The following is a 13,719-nucleotide window of genomic DNA, read 5'->3' as shown; positions in this document are numbered from 1 at the left end:
GTTGTTTAAAAAAATATTTTTTTTTTAGTTTTTAAGATTAAACATATAACAGATTTTTAGCAAGAGTCAACCTGAGTTTACACAACGTTTCATTTGAGTGGTACTTGTAATTATATTTTATTGTTATTACGATCGCAATAAACATTGCAGTCATTGTTTTGCGTTTCATTATTCTCACGTTTATTACGTACATGGCTAAAGAATTATCTAGTAGAAAAACACACCCAGCATTGACGTCTGATATCGCATAATCTGGTATGCAATCAAACAAATAATCCACAAAAAATCTTGGCCGCTCAGTGATATGTGACATTAATACAGAACATGTAATCTTATTCACCTTCAGCGATTTTTATCGCTATGCTTTGTCTTTGTTACAAACTCTTTTCAGACAAAAAAAGGACATATCCATATCTTGTTCCCAACAGTTTTCTTTCATTACTGGTCACCTCAAGTTTGATGGAAGTCAGAATATTTTCACGCTCGCTACTTGGCTAGGATTCATTAAAATTGTGCGCATGCTTTTATCGAGCAACGTAAGCACTTTGCACCCGTTAAAATCTTATGCATTAGCAAAAATATTTCATAAATAGCACATGGAATGAATATTAACGTATTTGGCATTATGGTCATGCATTGTTACTGACTAAACATTAATTAAAAAAGCATGCTTTTGTAAGATGTTTGCTAGCGTTTTGGTGATTGTCAATTGTTAGCAGTTTAGAACATTTAATTAATAATTCTGAAACTCTGCTCTATTCTACAAAAAATACTAATTTTCATAGCACGTTTTAATTTTATTTTGTGCTATATTTCAGTTCGTTATATTTTTTAAACCAATACAATACGGCTGAGTATAACTGAATTATAAACTAGAATACACTTACAGGTCTGATACTGATAAACTCAAGTTTCTAGGCTGCCATTTTTGAAGATACACGATTCTATTTCTAACGCAGAAAAAAGGGGGGAGGGAGCAAAAGGGCTATTTTTTCACGAAAACGCTTCGTGGAACCTGGTAGCCTCTTTTCTGTAATGTATTAAATCAGGTAACGTTTATATTGTGCCAATATAGTAACGAGCAAGCCCTAATATCAGTCGGTCAAAGACCTTTAGTTATATAAGGTCATTTAGCCAGCGGCTTTTACTAGAAACTGGTAGCGTATACGATTGATTATTATATATGTACCTTCTCAGACTCCGGGGACGAAACACAGCTACCAGCACAAAGAACGAAGCACAGCTACCACCACACCTATCTTTATTCTTCTTTATTTCATACACAACACAACACAAAATTAATCAACATGACCAACAACCACAGAGGGCAGTTTGACCCTGAAACCTTGAAAAGAAAAATAGGTTAAAGAGCGCCATCTCCGGTGGATTGAGAACATTCCAAAGGTGACAAAAACTGTCTACTGAAATAAAGCTTTATAATGATTTTATAATTGGCGAACAAGAATTAGAGTTGAACAACATCAGATTAGAGTCGCATTATCTTGTTTTGTTTTATTTATTGCTGTTTTTCAGGTATTGCCTTCCCTAACAGGTGTAGAACGCAAAATAATTCACAGAGTACTCAGAGGATATCTATTGTTTTGTTTTGTTTTATTTATTGCTGTTTTTCAGGTATTGCCTTCCCTAACAGGTGTACAACGTAAAATAATTCACAGAGGATATTTATTCCGTGAGATTTAACACTGTTTATGCGAGAATTTCTCTATACTTGAGAAACAGTTTTGAAATTTATGACGTACACGACGAATATTAGCTATACTCCTCTTTATATAACAATTTAGTTTGCTCTTACAAACTAACTACATTGTTTTTCAGAAGAGATATAACAATGCTAGTTAGAGAGAAAAGATATGTGTATATAAAACACCCAGAAACCCCAATTTCTTCTAAATAGTTTGCAGCCCGTTGGCGCAGAAAAGTTCTCCACACTTAGGAGCCATAAGCTGGTTTGTTTGGAATTTCGCGCAAAGCTACACGGGGGGCTATCTGCGCTAGCCGTCCCCAAGTTAACAGTGAAAGATTGGACTACTTATTTACCAACGAATAGTGGGATTGACCGTCATATTATAACGCCTCCACGGTTGAAAGGACGAGCGTGTTTGGTGTGATGGAGATTCGGACCCGCGACCCTCAGATTGCGAGTCAAGCGCCCTAACCACCTGGCCATGCCGGGACGTGTGCGCTATAAGAGTGGCGGCCAAACCCCACTATTCAGTCAGGCAGCAGTAGCCCAAAAGTTGGTGGTAAGTGCTGTTAAATACCTACGGTCAGGCAGCAGTAGCCCAAAAGTTGGTGGTAAGTGCTGTTGAATAGCTACGGTCAGGCAGCAGTAACCCAAAATTTGGTGGTAAGTGCTGTTGAATAGCTACGGTCAGGCTGCAGTAACCCAAAATTTGGTGGTAAGTGCTGTTGAATAGCTACGGTCAGGCAGCAGTAACCCAAAATTTGGTGGTAAGTGCTGTTGAATAGCTACCTTCCTTCTACTCTATCAGCTCAAAATTGGGGACAGCTTTGCGCTGATAGCTCTTTGTGTAGCCTTGAGCGAACATTCTGAAACAAACAAACATTTCTCTCTCTTTAATACCACATCAACTGTAAAATGTTAAGCAAACAAAAAAAAAACAGATGAGAGACCACGAGCAACCTCCAGAAACAAAATAAAGAACAACTTAGTAAATTAATGTAAATATCAAATATATTAAAACAAAAGAAAGAAATAACACCTATGTTTTGTTCTCCAGCCACTTTGTTTTTAGGTACCAATACGGAATACTTATTCAGATCCCAGTCACATAAGTACCCGGATGAGTTGGGATTTCGCTGTGATGGAAGAGTCGGCTATGTAGGTGACGTCGCTCGAAAATGCAGGAAATTTTACTTCTGCAAATCTAACGGCGAATATTACAAGTAAGTAGCAAATATTTTATAAAACATTATATGTGAAGTCTGGAATTAAACCAAAACAAAAAGATACAGGTTTGGTTCTTCAATGCAAGACTTCCTTACGAGGTGGAATAAAAAACAGCATTATTTTTCAGAACGATTCCACACCGTATTCATATTTAAGCTTAAATGTTTAAAGACTAAGTATAATACATTAAGCTATAACAAATGTGTCAGTCTAAGTTATAAGCATTTTCCTTTTTTTATTACATTGCAGTATGCGTGTGTGTTACACAGAGTAATTAAAATAAATATGCATTCAGAATGTGCAAAAGAGCTAATGTGATCATCAACGAATCTTTAAGGAAAAAAGTTTATTTAAAATGTAAGCACAGAACTCAGTTTATTTAATTGAAGTAAATGCTATCAGTTGTTTACAATAATAAATATTTATACACTGGTTGCTACACAGAGATTTTGAATAAAAGTTGAGTATTTTCCTGTGATACAGTCACTGTAGAGCCAATATAGTTAAAAAGTTAAAATTACCAAACATTTGGTTGACATATGTCTGTCTGATGTAGCTGGTCAGTCTTGTCATTACCATCTGTCTGTCCAGTATAGCTGGTAAGTTTTGTCCTCCTTGGTTGATTACTTTGAACAAATATTAGATAAATTAACTTGCATCATTGATTGAGAAATTGGGCTTAGCGGTAAGCTTCAAACGCAAGAATTCGGGCCTCGTTCCGTACAAATAGCACAGATCTATCTGCTTTGTGCTAAAGTGTTCAAAGATTTGAGTGTAAAGCATAAAAATACTGTGGAGGTATTTTAGATGAAGTTATTTACCGTATCTAATTGTAATGATGTTAAAGTTTGTGGAAATCAATATGCGATATTAGACTGAAGTAACTAATTTAAAGTCTTGTTTTTGTTGACAAAGAAATTACATATTCATAAGCAAAGTTTTTTTTGTACTTTTATTTATTTTGGCTCATCCTTGACAGAGCTTTTGCCTTTTGCATGTCCTTGATTGTTTTTGAATTTCGCGCAAAGCTACACGAGGGCTATCTGCGCTAGCCATCCCTAATTTAGCAGTGTAAGACTAGAGGGAAGGCAGCTAGTCACCACCACCCACCGCCAACTCTTGGGCTACTCTTTTACCAACGAATAGTGGGATTGACCGTCACATTATAACGCCCCCACGGCTGAAAGGGCGAGCATGTTTGGTGTGACGGGGATTCGAACCCGCGACCCTCTGATTGCAACTCGAGCGCCCTAACCACCTGGCCATGCCGGGCCTTTGCATGTCCTCAAAATTTCTACTTGTGTTTGATACGCAAAGCTTAAAAAAAGAGGTTAAAATTTAAACATGAGAATAGGGCAAAAAAAAAGTAAATATTTTTCTGGTTCAGTTTGTTTGTAATTATGCACAAATTTACATGATGGGTAATCGGTGGTCTGCCCACCAAGAGTAAAGAAACCAAGTTTCAAACATTGTAAGTTCCACAGACATACCGCTGTGCCACAGGGTTTTTTTTTGGGGGGGGGGGTTTCAGTTCGTAGTATTTAATTTACACGTTTTGTAGCGTTTTAATGTCAAACTATACACTACCTTGAGCATAAAAGTATATATCACATTTAAATAATAAAACAAATTAGTTCCACGGTTTTTAATGTATCATTTAATCATGTCTGATTTTGATATTCTGAACCAAAATCTCATGTGTTTTTTTTTCCACCAAGAATTGCTATAAAATTCACATTAAATTATCAGATTCTAAAATCACCATTTAATAGCTTACGACTTTCTGGCCACCATTGTTTTATTACCTTTTTTGAAACTTTTCCGCTTTTCTCTAATGCATTTTGGTAATGCAACTTATGAAAACAATTAGCTTAACGCATTATTACTTTTTAAAAAGAAATTTTTTGCGTGTTATCGAAAGTCAGTATTAACTCATGATTAAATTTAAGCGAAGACAAATTATTAAAATGGATTAACTTTAACTTGAATATTAGTTATATTCCTAAATTTGAATAGGTATGACCTGTGAATTACAGGTATCCTTAAACTTCGACAAGCATTGAAGTATGGACGGAAATGTATGAGAGGTAACCTAGATCTTGATAAGAATGGCCTCTTATTATAATTATCCCTAAATACTGACTGAGCGCCAGAAATACCCTTAAATATTGATATGCTCGTGATAGTAAAGAAAAACGTAGGGTCAAAATGAGATGGATAAATCACATTTATAAAATAAACCAATAAGATCCTAAACTTTTTCGACAAGAGAGCCTATTTTCATCAGGGGCAAAGCCTTGGTAAGTAATTTCTGACAATTAGAAGTACTTTAAAAATATGATTTCATATCAGAAGCATCCCTAAATCTTGTTAAGTATGATACCAATGTGAGTAGTGTCCCTCATTCTTGATAAGAATGATACAGTATGGACAGTGTCCCTGATTCTTGATATGAATCATACAATATGAATAGTTCCCTGGTTCTTGATAAGAATGATACAGTATGAATAGTTCCCTGATTTTGATAAAAATTATACAATATGAAATATGTGAATAGTTTTCCTGATTCTTGATAAAAAGTATACAATATGAAATATATGAATAGTTTCCCTGATTCTTGATAAGAATGATACAGTATGAATAGTTTCCCTGATTCTTGATAAAAATTATACAATATGAAATATATGAATAGTTTCCCTGATTCTTGATAAAAAGTATACAATATGAAATATATGAATAGTTTCCCTGATTCTTGATAAAAAGTATACAATAGGAAATATATGAATAGTTTCCCTGATTCTTAATAAAAAGTATACAATATGAAATATATGAATAGTTTCCCTGATTCTTGATAAGAATGATACAATATGAAATGTATGAATAGTTTTCCTGATTCTTGATAAGAATGATACAGTATTACTGATTACTGATAAAAATTATACAATATGAAATATATTAATAGTTTTCCTGATTCTTGATAAGAATGATACAGTATGAATTATTTCCATGATTCTTGTTAACTATTGATGTCGATATTAATATTTTCACACTTTTTAATAACAGTGACAGTAATATTATTTTTCGACATACATTTAACCGAACAGCATTTGAAGTATCAGGAACATTACCATTATAATATATAACATTATTCGCTCAACTTATTATCATATTTTCACCGATCTATTTCATCAAAACTCCGTAGTTCTTGGATAATTATTAAACTTATATAAAAACCTAAGATATATTTTTATAAATATGCCTTTAAACTGTAAATAACCCCATTTCGTATCTTATTGAAATAGTTATTCGTATTAGTGAAATATTTATTTTCAAGTTTTGTAGAGCTTTTACACTTTATTCTTCGTCCAACTAGTGAGGTAGGTCCTTTTTTTACTTTTATTAATATATCTTTTTATTTCGCTCTCAAGATTTATATCACACTTATACACCTTTACTACATGCCCGGGGTTTCTTAGATTATAATGATGTTGAATGATCCCGAAAAGATCAAAAACTTAGATACTGTATTTTATATGAGATTTTATTTTTTCACCGTGAGCTGCCTAGTTAGCAATCTACTGGATGTTTTACATTCCTCAGCTATACCAAAGAGCTATAAAATTTAATACTCGTGCTTCAGGAGAACAATGACATCATGGTAATTTGTCGGAAAAGAAGTCTTAGATATATCTTTAAGTCATACTACAACTAGCTATGTCGTTTTATGAGATACACATACATGCTTTGAATTCGACATTTTAAAGGATACTATACATGTTTTACAAACAATATTTAACCTTATCATGCAGGTCTTAGCCCTAACGCCCTCTAGTAGTAACTGTAACAGAAGACTGTATAGATATTTCCTAACCATCTGACTTCTTACTGTGGCCTTAGTTGTTGTGGTTATACTTGTCAACAAAATAACCTCCTCTTAATTACTTCAAAAACTCATTTTCCTGATATGAACGTATAACCATAAGGTTCTTCAACACGTCCGTTTTTCTAACTTTCAATTCACATATAAAAACCCCCTTTTGGATGAAGTTGGACTTACACTACTATAATGACAACATCTTACCAGTATTAAATTTTTCATTTTCAGCATTTACCTCCACAGGTCTTCTTCCACATTCACGTCGAAGGTAATTTTAGGCTTAATATGTTTATCATCCAAATCGACTTCCTAAATCTGAGTGGTATCTGTTTTGAAATGGTTTATTTAATCGATTGTAAAATACAAAATGGAAACTAAAAACGCATGTTTTCACCACAACAACATATATTGACGCATGCTTTTAAAAAGAGTTTCTTTGACGGTATTAGCAATAGCCGTAATGCCAGAAAACACTGAAACTTACAGTGCAACGACACTGAGTAAAGTATAAACATTGTTAATGATATAAAAAAGATACAATTCTTGATCGCCTTAAAGAAGTAGTTTGGGTATATCGTTTCGCTTGTGTAACTATAGGAATTAAAACGTAAATATTATTACTTATGTAAGAATTTCAGTATCAGAATCTCACTTCAGGCAGTCATTTTGCTGGCTGCAATAGAAAAACTAATGTACATACTTTGTTTCACTTTTGTATATATATATATATGTATACATATAATTCAAAAAATAGCGTAACAAGTGTGCTGCAAGTTAACGACAGATTATTATCAACTTCAATCTTTTAACTCAGAAAAATGATATTTTTTACCATTGGCCTAATAAATATTCATCAAATGAACAGGACCTGATAAATTAATAATTGCTGCAGCTACAAAACTTTGCTTAAAACAACAGTAATATCGCATTTCCAAATGTTCGTGAAGATTGTTTGACGACAAGACATGGTAATACAATAACATACTAGAACGTTAATTTGATGTTCTGCTATAGGGTAATGTTATGAAATAGATGTATGTCTTTAAGTATAACACAAAAATGCTTTACAGCTGTGGTTTGATTTGTTGTTTTTAATCACAAATCTATCTGTTCCTCGAGAATCCAACTCCTCCAACTTTTAGCGTTACAAACCCGCAAACTAAGGTGAGCACAATTAAATTGACAATTTCAGCTGAACCATTAGTGCTTATAGAGTAGTCACATTATCCTTATTAATCTACATATTTTTGAAATATGATGATTGATTGTTCTCACAGTTTTCACTGTCCTCCTGGAACTGCTTTTGATGAACTCCGAGTGTTTTGTGACTTTGAAGAAAACGTAACTTGCAGGTAAGTGCTCTTAATTAATTGTGGTTATTATTATTTACATTTAAACTCGTAAGTTATATAGTTAGTTGGTTGGTTGTTGTTAGCTACACAATGGGCTATATATGCTGTGCCCACCACGAGTATCGAAACCCAATTTTTAGCGTCGTAAGCCTGCAGACTAACCAGGGAAACACTTCATTTGAAACACTTAGTATAATTCCTAATAAATCTTGATTTTAACTAAACCTTTTTTCATTTGTTTGTTGAATTTCGCACAAAGCTACTCGGGGGCTATTTGCGTTAACCATCTCTAATATCGAAGTGATAGACTAGAGGAAAGGAAGCTAGTTAACACCATCCACTGCCAAATCTTGGTCTACTTTTTGACAACAAAAATTGGGATTGACCGTCATATTATAATGCCTCCACAATTGAAAGGGCGAGTACATTTCGATGATGATACTCGAACCCGAGACCCACAGGTTGCGAATCGGTGCTCTGACCATCAGGCCATGCCAGGTCATTAAATATAATTCTTAACAACTCTTGGTTTTAACTAAATATTGAAATATTTAACATGATTATTAATAACTATTATTTTTGTTTAGTTACTTGTCATGTAATCTCACTATTTGGCCAAGAGAAGCTGCGTAGGCGGCAGGCACAACTAACTTGTCGCCCTCACTCTGATCAGCAGTTCCAAATCAAGAACAACTAGAACTGAAACTAAAGGTCTTTGGCCTGCCTGTTTAGCCTGTGTGTTACCTAAGGTGCCTTTCCAGTGGAAAATATCAAACACCCTATATTTAATGTTTTTATTTTTTTTCTCTGCGTATTTCAGAGTTATTTTTACGATCACATTTTCACTCTACATGTTAGAATGACGAATGACGTATATAAAAGAAAAAAACGTTAATTTATATATGCTAGATGTTACACATTAGAAATGACTCCTACCCTTAAACGCACATTAACTGGAGAACTTCAACACACCACCAGAATGTATAGCTTTATAAGCGTTGTTGATGTCTTGGTAAAGGTATTCAATGACCAAAAAGAACGATTCGTAAAGATGATATAATTATGTTCTCTAGTCTTTCTACTTCGAAGTAACTCCTAATAATACATTAATTTCTTTTGACCGTCCTCCGAAAACGAGGTCTAATAAATCTAGAGATCTAGAGACACGCTAGCGACTCCAATTGACTTATAATGGTGGAGTAGCACGACCCTGACATTTGGTCAGGCCTGGATTATTATAGGCTGTTCCAAGTTCTGGACTGCCACTATTCTTGTATATCTGAACATACATAAACATTATTATAGGCTGTTCCAAGTTCTAGACTGCCACCAATCTTGCATTCTGAACATGCATAAACATTATTATAGGCTGTTCCAAGTTCTGGACTGCCACTATTCTTGTATATCTGAACATACATAAACATTATTATAGGCTGTTCCAAGTTCTAGACTGCCACCAATCTTGCATTCTGAACATGCATAAACATTATTATAGGCTGTTCCAAGTTCTGGACTGCCACCAATCTTACATGTCTGAACATACATAAACATTATTATAGGCTGTTCCAAGTTCTGGACTGCCACTATTCTTGTATGTCTGAACATACATAAATATTGTTGCATCACATTAATTAAAAGTAGCAACTTCTTACCTGTTCTAAATTGATATAAATAAAATATATAAAAAAAAAATTTACATATATAAAATATATATAAATAAAATTATTGTTTTTCTTCTCATTGTTGAAGAAGCAACACATATAGTGAGCAAAGAAGAATTGGTACGAAACAAAATTATTCTGGCAAATACTGATCTGGACTATAGCACGCACTTAAAACTTTTTTTTCAATATCATTTTAATAAGTTTAATGGCGAATTTCTTTTCGTAGGCACTAGATTAAAACATACGACATAAAGGCCTATGTTGTATTTGGGAATTTAGAAATGAGAGAATGGCGTACTGGTCTAAGACGCTGCACTTATGTCGATAATTTCCTCTGGGAATCCTTCTTCGACACAAGTCATACAAGTTGCTTTCATGATATTTTCAGGAAAGTAAGATCTACTGTAGAAAACTATATGAACGGTGTCTAGCCGGAGGAAAATGGCAGTATGTGTTGACACTCGATGAAGTGTGTGTGTTTACTTTAAGAAAAATGATAACTCTCGTACTGTTTTCTACATGTTAATGAGCGATTTTTTTCTCCAAAAGTGGAATGTCCCACTACTTTTTCGAAGGAATTCAGGGTCACTTCTGGATAATGGCCCACGGACAAGTAAAAAATCAAGAGAGTAGATACAAGGGTCATCGTGAACTCTGCGTACTATCAGACCAATGTTCTGGACTCTTTATACCACATAGAATTATCGGCTTTGTACAGAAACAAAGTAATAGTTCACCAAGATAAGGCTTTCAGTCATACCCTCCCGTTCAATCATTGCATACCTCAAGCACCAGGGGAATAAAACGGGTATTCATGCGCTTCCATAGGGACTGTTGAAAGTAGGGCTGGGAACCCGCCGTCCTCGTACACTAGATGGCTTATGGTGTGATTTGAACATGACAACCTTACGACAGAGCCTTTGGCAATAGAAACTACGCTGCAAAGCTATCGTCAAGAAACACGGTCGTCAGATAGATCATGACCGAACGAAGCGACATGGAGTTTAACGATGGTTTAAGGCTTCGAAATCATTTTGATATAACATACTCAAACTCTGTATAAACATCTGTTTTATGAAGTGCGAACTTTACATCTGCCAAACACTTGTAATGTTACAGAAGTAAGTGATATTGCTTGTCTGGAAAAAGGTAGTAACAGCTGATCAAAATATTTTACATGCACAGAAACCGCTAAGTTAAAAGCAAAATTACATAATAGGACAAACCCTCTAAAGATGTAAGAGTCAATAAGTCAACCAGAAAAATCTTGAGAAAAGTTGGTCCCTTTTTTATACTCATGTTGTAACTTTTTCTGGTTGCATTTAAAAATGATTAAGTATTCTTCAATTTTTTCTCGATTATCTTACCCATTTTTACACTGCATTTCTACATGGATTACCTTTCATATGACTTTGATATTTTCTGTATCACATCTAATCTGATCAAAACATTTTTACATGTACAACAAAAATAAAGTTAGAACGACTGATATCCATAATCCATCATTATTTCGTCTTTGTCAGTCCCAAAGACTAGTTATTCAATGTATAATTTAGTTTTAGGTTCAGCTTAATTGGCTAAAAATTAAAAAAAAAACAACCGTAAGATGTCTTTACGATAATTTAGATATTATTTGTCTGTTTTACTAGCCACCTAATGGCTTAGCGGTAAGTCTACGAACCTATAACGGTAAAAACCGGGTTTTGATACACGTAGGAGACACAGCAAAGATAGTCCATTGTGTAGCCTTGTGCTTAACTACAAACAAATATTTTATTGTTCCCGGTGTGACAACGGTAAATTTACGAGCTTGCAACGCTGACATATGGAGTTCGATTACCCGCAGCAGAAACAGCAAGTAACCCAATGTGGCTTTCTTTTATATGATTTTTTAAATATTACTTAATGTAACTTCCATTTCGTCATTTTCTAATTTTTTAAGTATAGTGTAGCTTTCGTGCACTAGATGGCAATACTTAAAATTGTATTTGAACCAACAAGCCCATTGCATAACATGTTTTTCGTATGTCTTTAAATCAGGTTTTATCATACTTACACAATAATATTGGGTAGTAGATAACGATTTTAATAAAGAGTGTCTTAAACAATTTAAATGATTTTATCGCTAAGTTTAAACTAATGATAAACAAGGAATTATATGTATAATATGTGGGTGTATATTAAAGAATGGAGAGCTTTGTAATACATATACTCATAGCAATACTGAAGCCTAGTGTAGGGACTTACACAGAAAGTGTAGTAAGATAAAATATTCCTCTGGTTTTTATTAATGCCAGTTACTGATTTTTTAAGCTTTTATCAGTTGCACATGTTTTGTTCTGTTTTTTAATCTCGTGCTTAAAACAATTTTTTCTTTCTAGGAGAAAATATGTTTGTCATGGACAAACATTGTGAATGTAAACAATATATGTATTAGGTCGTCAAAAAATTAATGTTGCACTTTCATTACCCCCCCCCCAAAAAAAACGTACATCATGTATAATAGTTAAGCGGGCCCGGCATGGCCAGGTGGTTAGAGCACTCGGCTCCCAATCTGCGGGTCGCGGGTTCGAATCCCCTTCACACCAAACATGCTCGACCTTTCAGCTGTGGGGGCGTTATAATGTGAGTCAATTCCACTATTCGTTGGTAAAAGAAAAGCTCAAGAGTTGGCGGTGGGTGGCAATGACTAGCTGCCTTTCCTCTAGTTTATACTGCTAAATTAGGAACGGATAGCGCAGATAGCCCTCGTGTAGCTTTGCGCGAAATTCAAAACAAGAAAACAAACAATAGTTAAGCGAACCGCCTAAACGTCACATTAGTGTAGCCTATATAATGTGTAAAGTTTAATATACTCTAATCCCTATTAGTGATGCCACACGACGAGACACACATTTGGCATGTAATGCTGTTTGAATTCAAGAAGGAAAACAACACCTCCGTAGCCACAAAGAATATCAAAGAAGTTTATGGAAATGTTTTGAACGTTCGTAAGTGTCAAAAATGGTTCAGCAAATTTCGTTCAAGTGACATTGGCCTTAAAAAACTGTAATAGCAGGGACCGACATGTTGGAATTGATAATGATGCTCTGACGCTTGTTGAGTCTAGCCCAAGGCAACACACTTGTGAAGTGGCCCTGAAATTCCATGTCTCTCATGAAACAATACCTAAAAATCGAAGGAATATGGGAAAACTCCATAAAGAAGGTGTTTGGGTGCCTCACGAACGTGTGAACGTTGCAGAAGGTGTCTGGGTGCCTCACGAACTCTCCAATGATCATCGTTTCCAATGTTGCTTCGTCTCTTCTGGCGCGTAATGCGCGTGAACCATTTCTGGACAGAACAATGGCTCAGTCCTAGACAAAAATCACTTCCGACCCCAAAACCTGGACTCCATCCCCAGAAAGTGATGCTTTGCATTTGGTGGGACATCAAAGGAGTAGTTCATTTCGATCTCCTCAATCTATAGATCTCAATGCAGAGATCTAAATTCAGCAACTGGACCGTTCAAATTAAGCCCTTCATCAGAAACGCCCTTCACTCGTCAATCGGAAAGGTGTTCTTCTCCACGACAATGCACGTCCACATATGGCACGTTTGACGCACCACAAGATGATAGAGTTTGGTTGGGAAGTTCTCCCCCACCCACCATATTCTCCAGATATGGCACCATCAGATTACCATCTTTTTCGTTCGCTGCAACACCATCTTAATGGGAAAATGTATGCAAATGTGGAAGGTGTTAAAGAAAACATCGACTTGTATTTTGCTTCAAAGCCAATTGATTTCTTTAATCAGAGCATTAACAACCTGATTGTAAGATGGAAAAGCACCATCGATAAGAACGGAGTCTATTTCGTTTGATGAATGTTTTGTTTTGATATATAAGTTGTT

General features: G+C 34.9%; 1 protein-coding gene across 1 annotated transcript in view; it reads left to right on the top strand.

Annotated features, from left to right (window-relative positions):
• The window catches only part of LOC106461863 (probable endochitinase), a 25,460-nt gene that overhangs the window by 3,198 nt on the left and 8,543 nt on the right, over positions 1-13,719 (top strand). The window contains exons 2-3 of the mRNA XM_022388940.1: positions 2,763-2,928; positions 8,087-8,161. Coding sequence (XP_022244648.1) covers positions 2,763-2,928; positions 8,087-8,161 — 241 coding nt within the window. The remainder of the gene's footprint in view (positions 1-2,762; positions 2,929-8,086; positions 8,162-13,719) is intronic.

The sequence above is a fragment of the Limulus polyphemus genome, unplaced genomic scaffold (genome assembly GCF_000517525.1).
Source record: "Limulus polyphemus unplaced genomic scaffold, Limulus_polyphemus-2.1.2 Scaffold1048, whole genome shotgun sequence".
Lineage (NCBI taxonomy): Eukaryota > Metazoa > Arthropoda > Merostomata > Xiphosura > Limulidae > Limulus > Limulus polyphemus.
The sequence above is the reverse complement of the archived record's forward strand: the minus strand, read 5'-3'. Positions and strand labels throughout refer to the sequence as shown.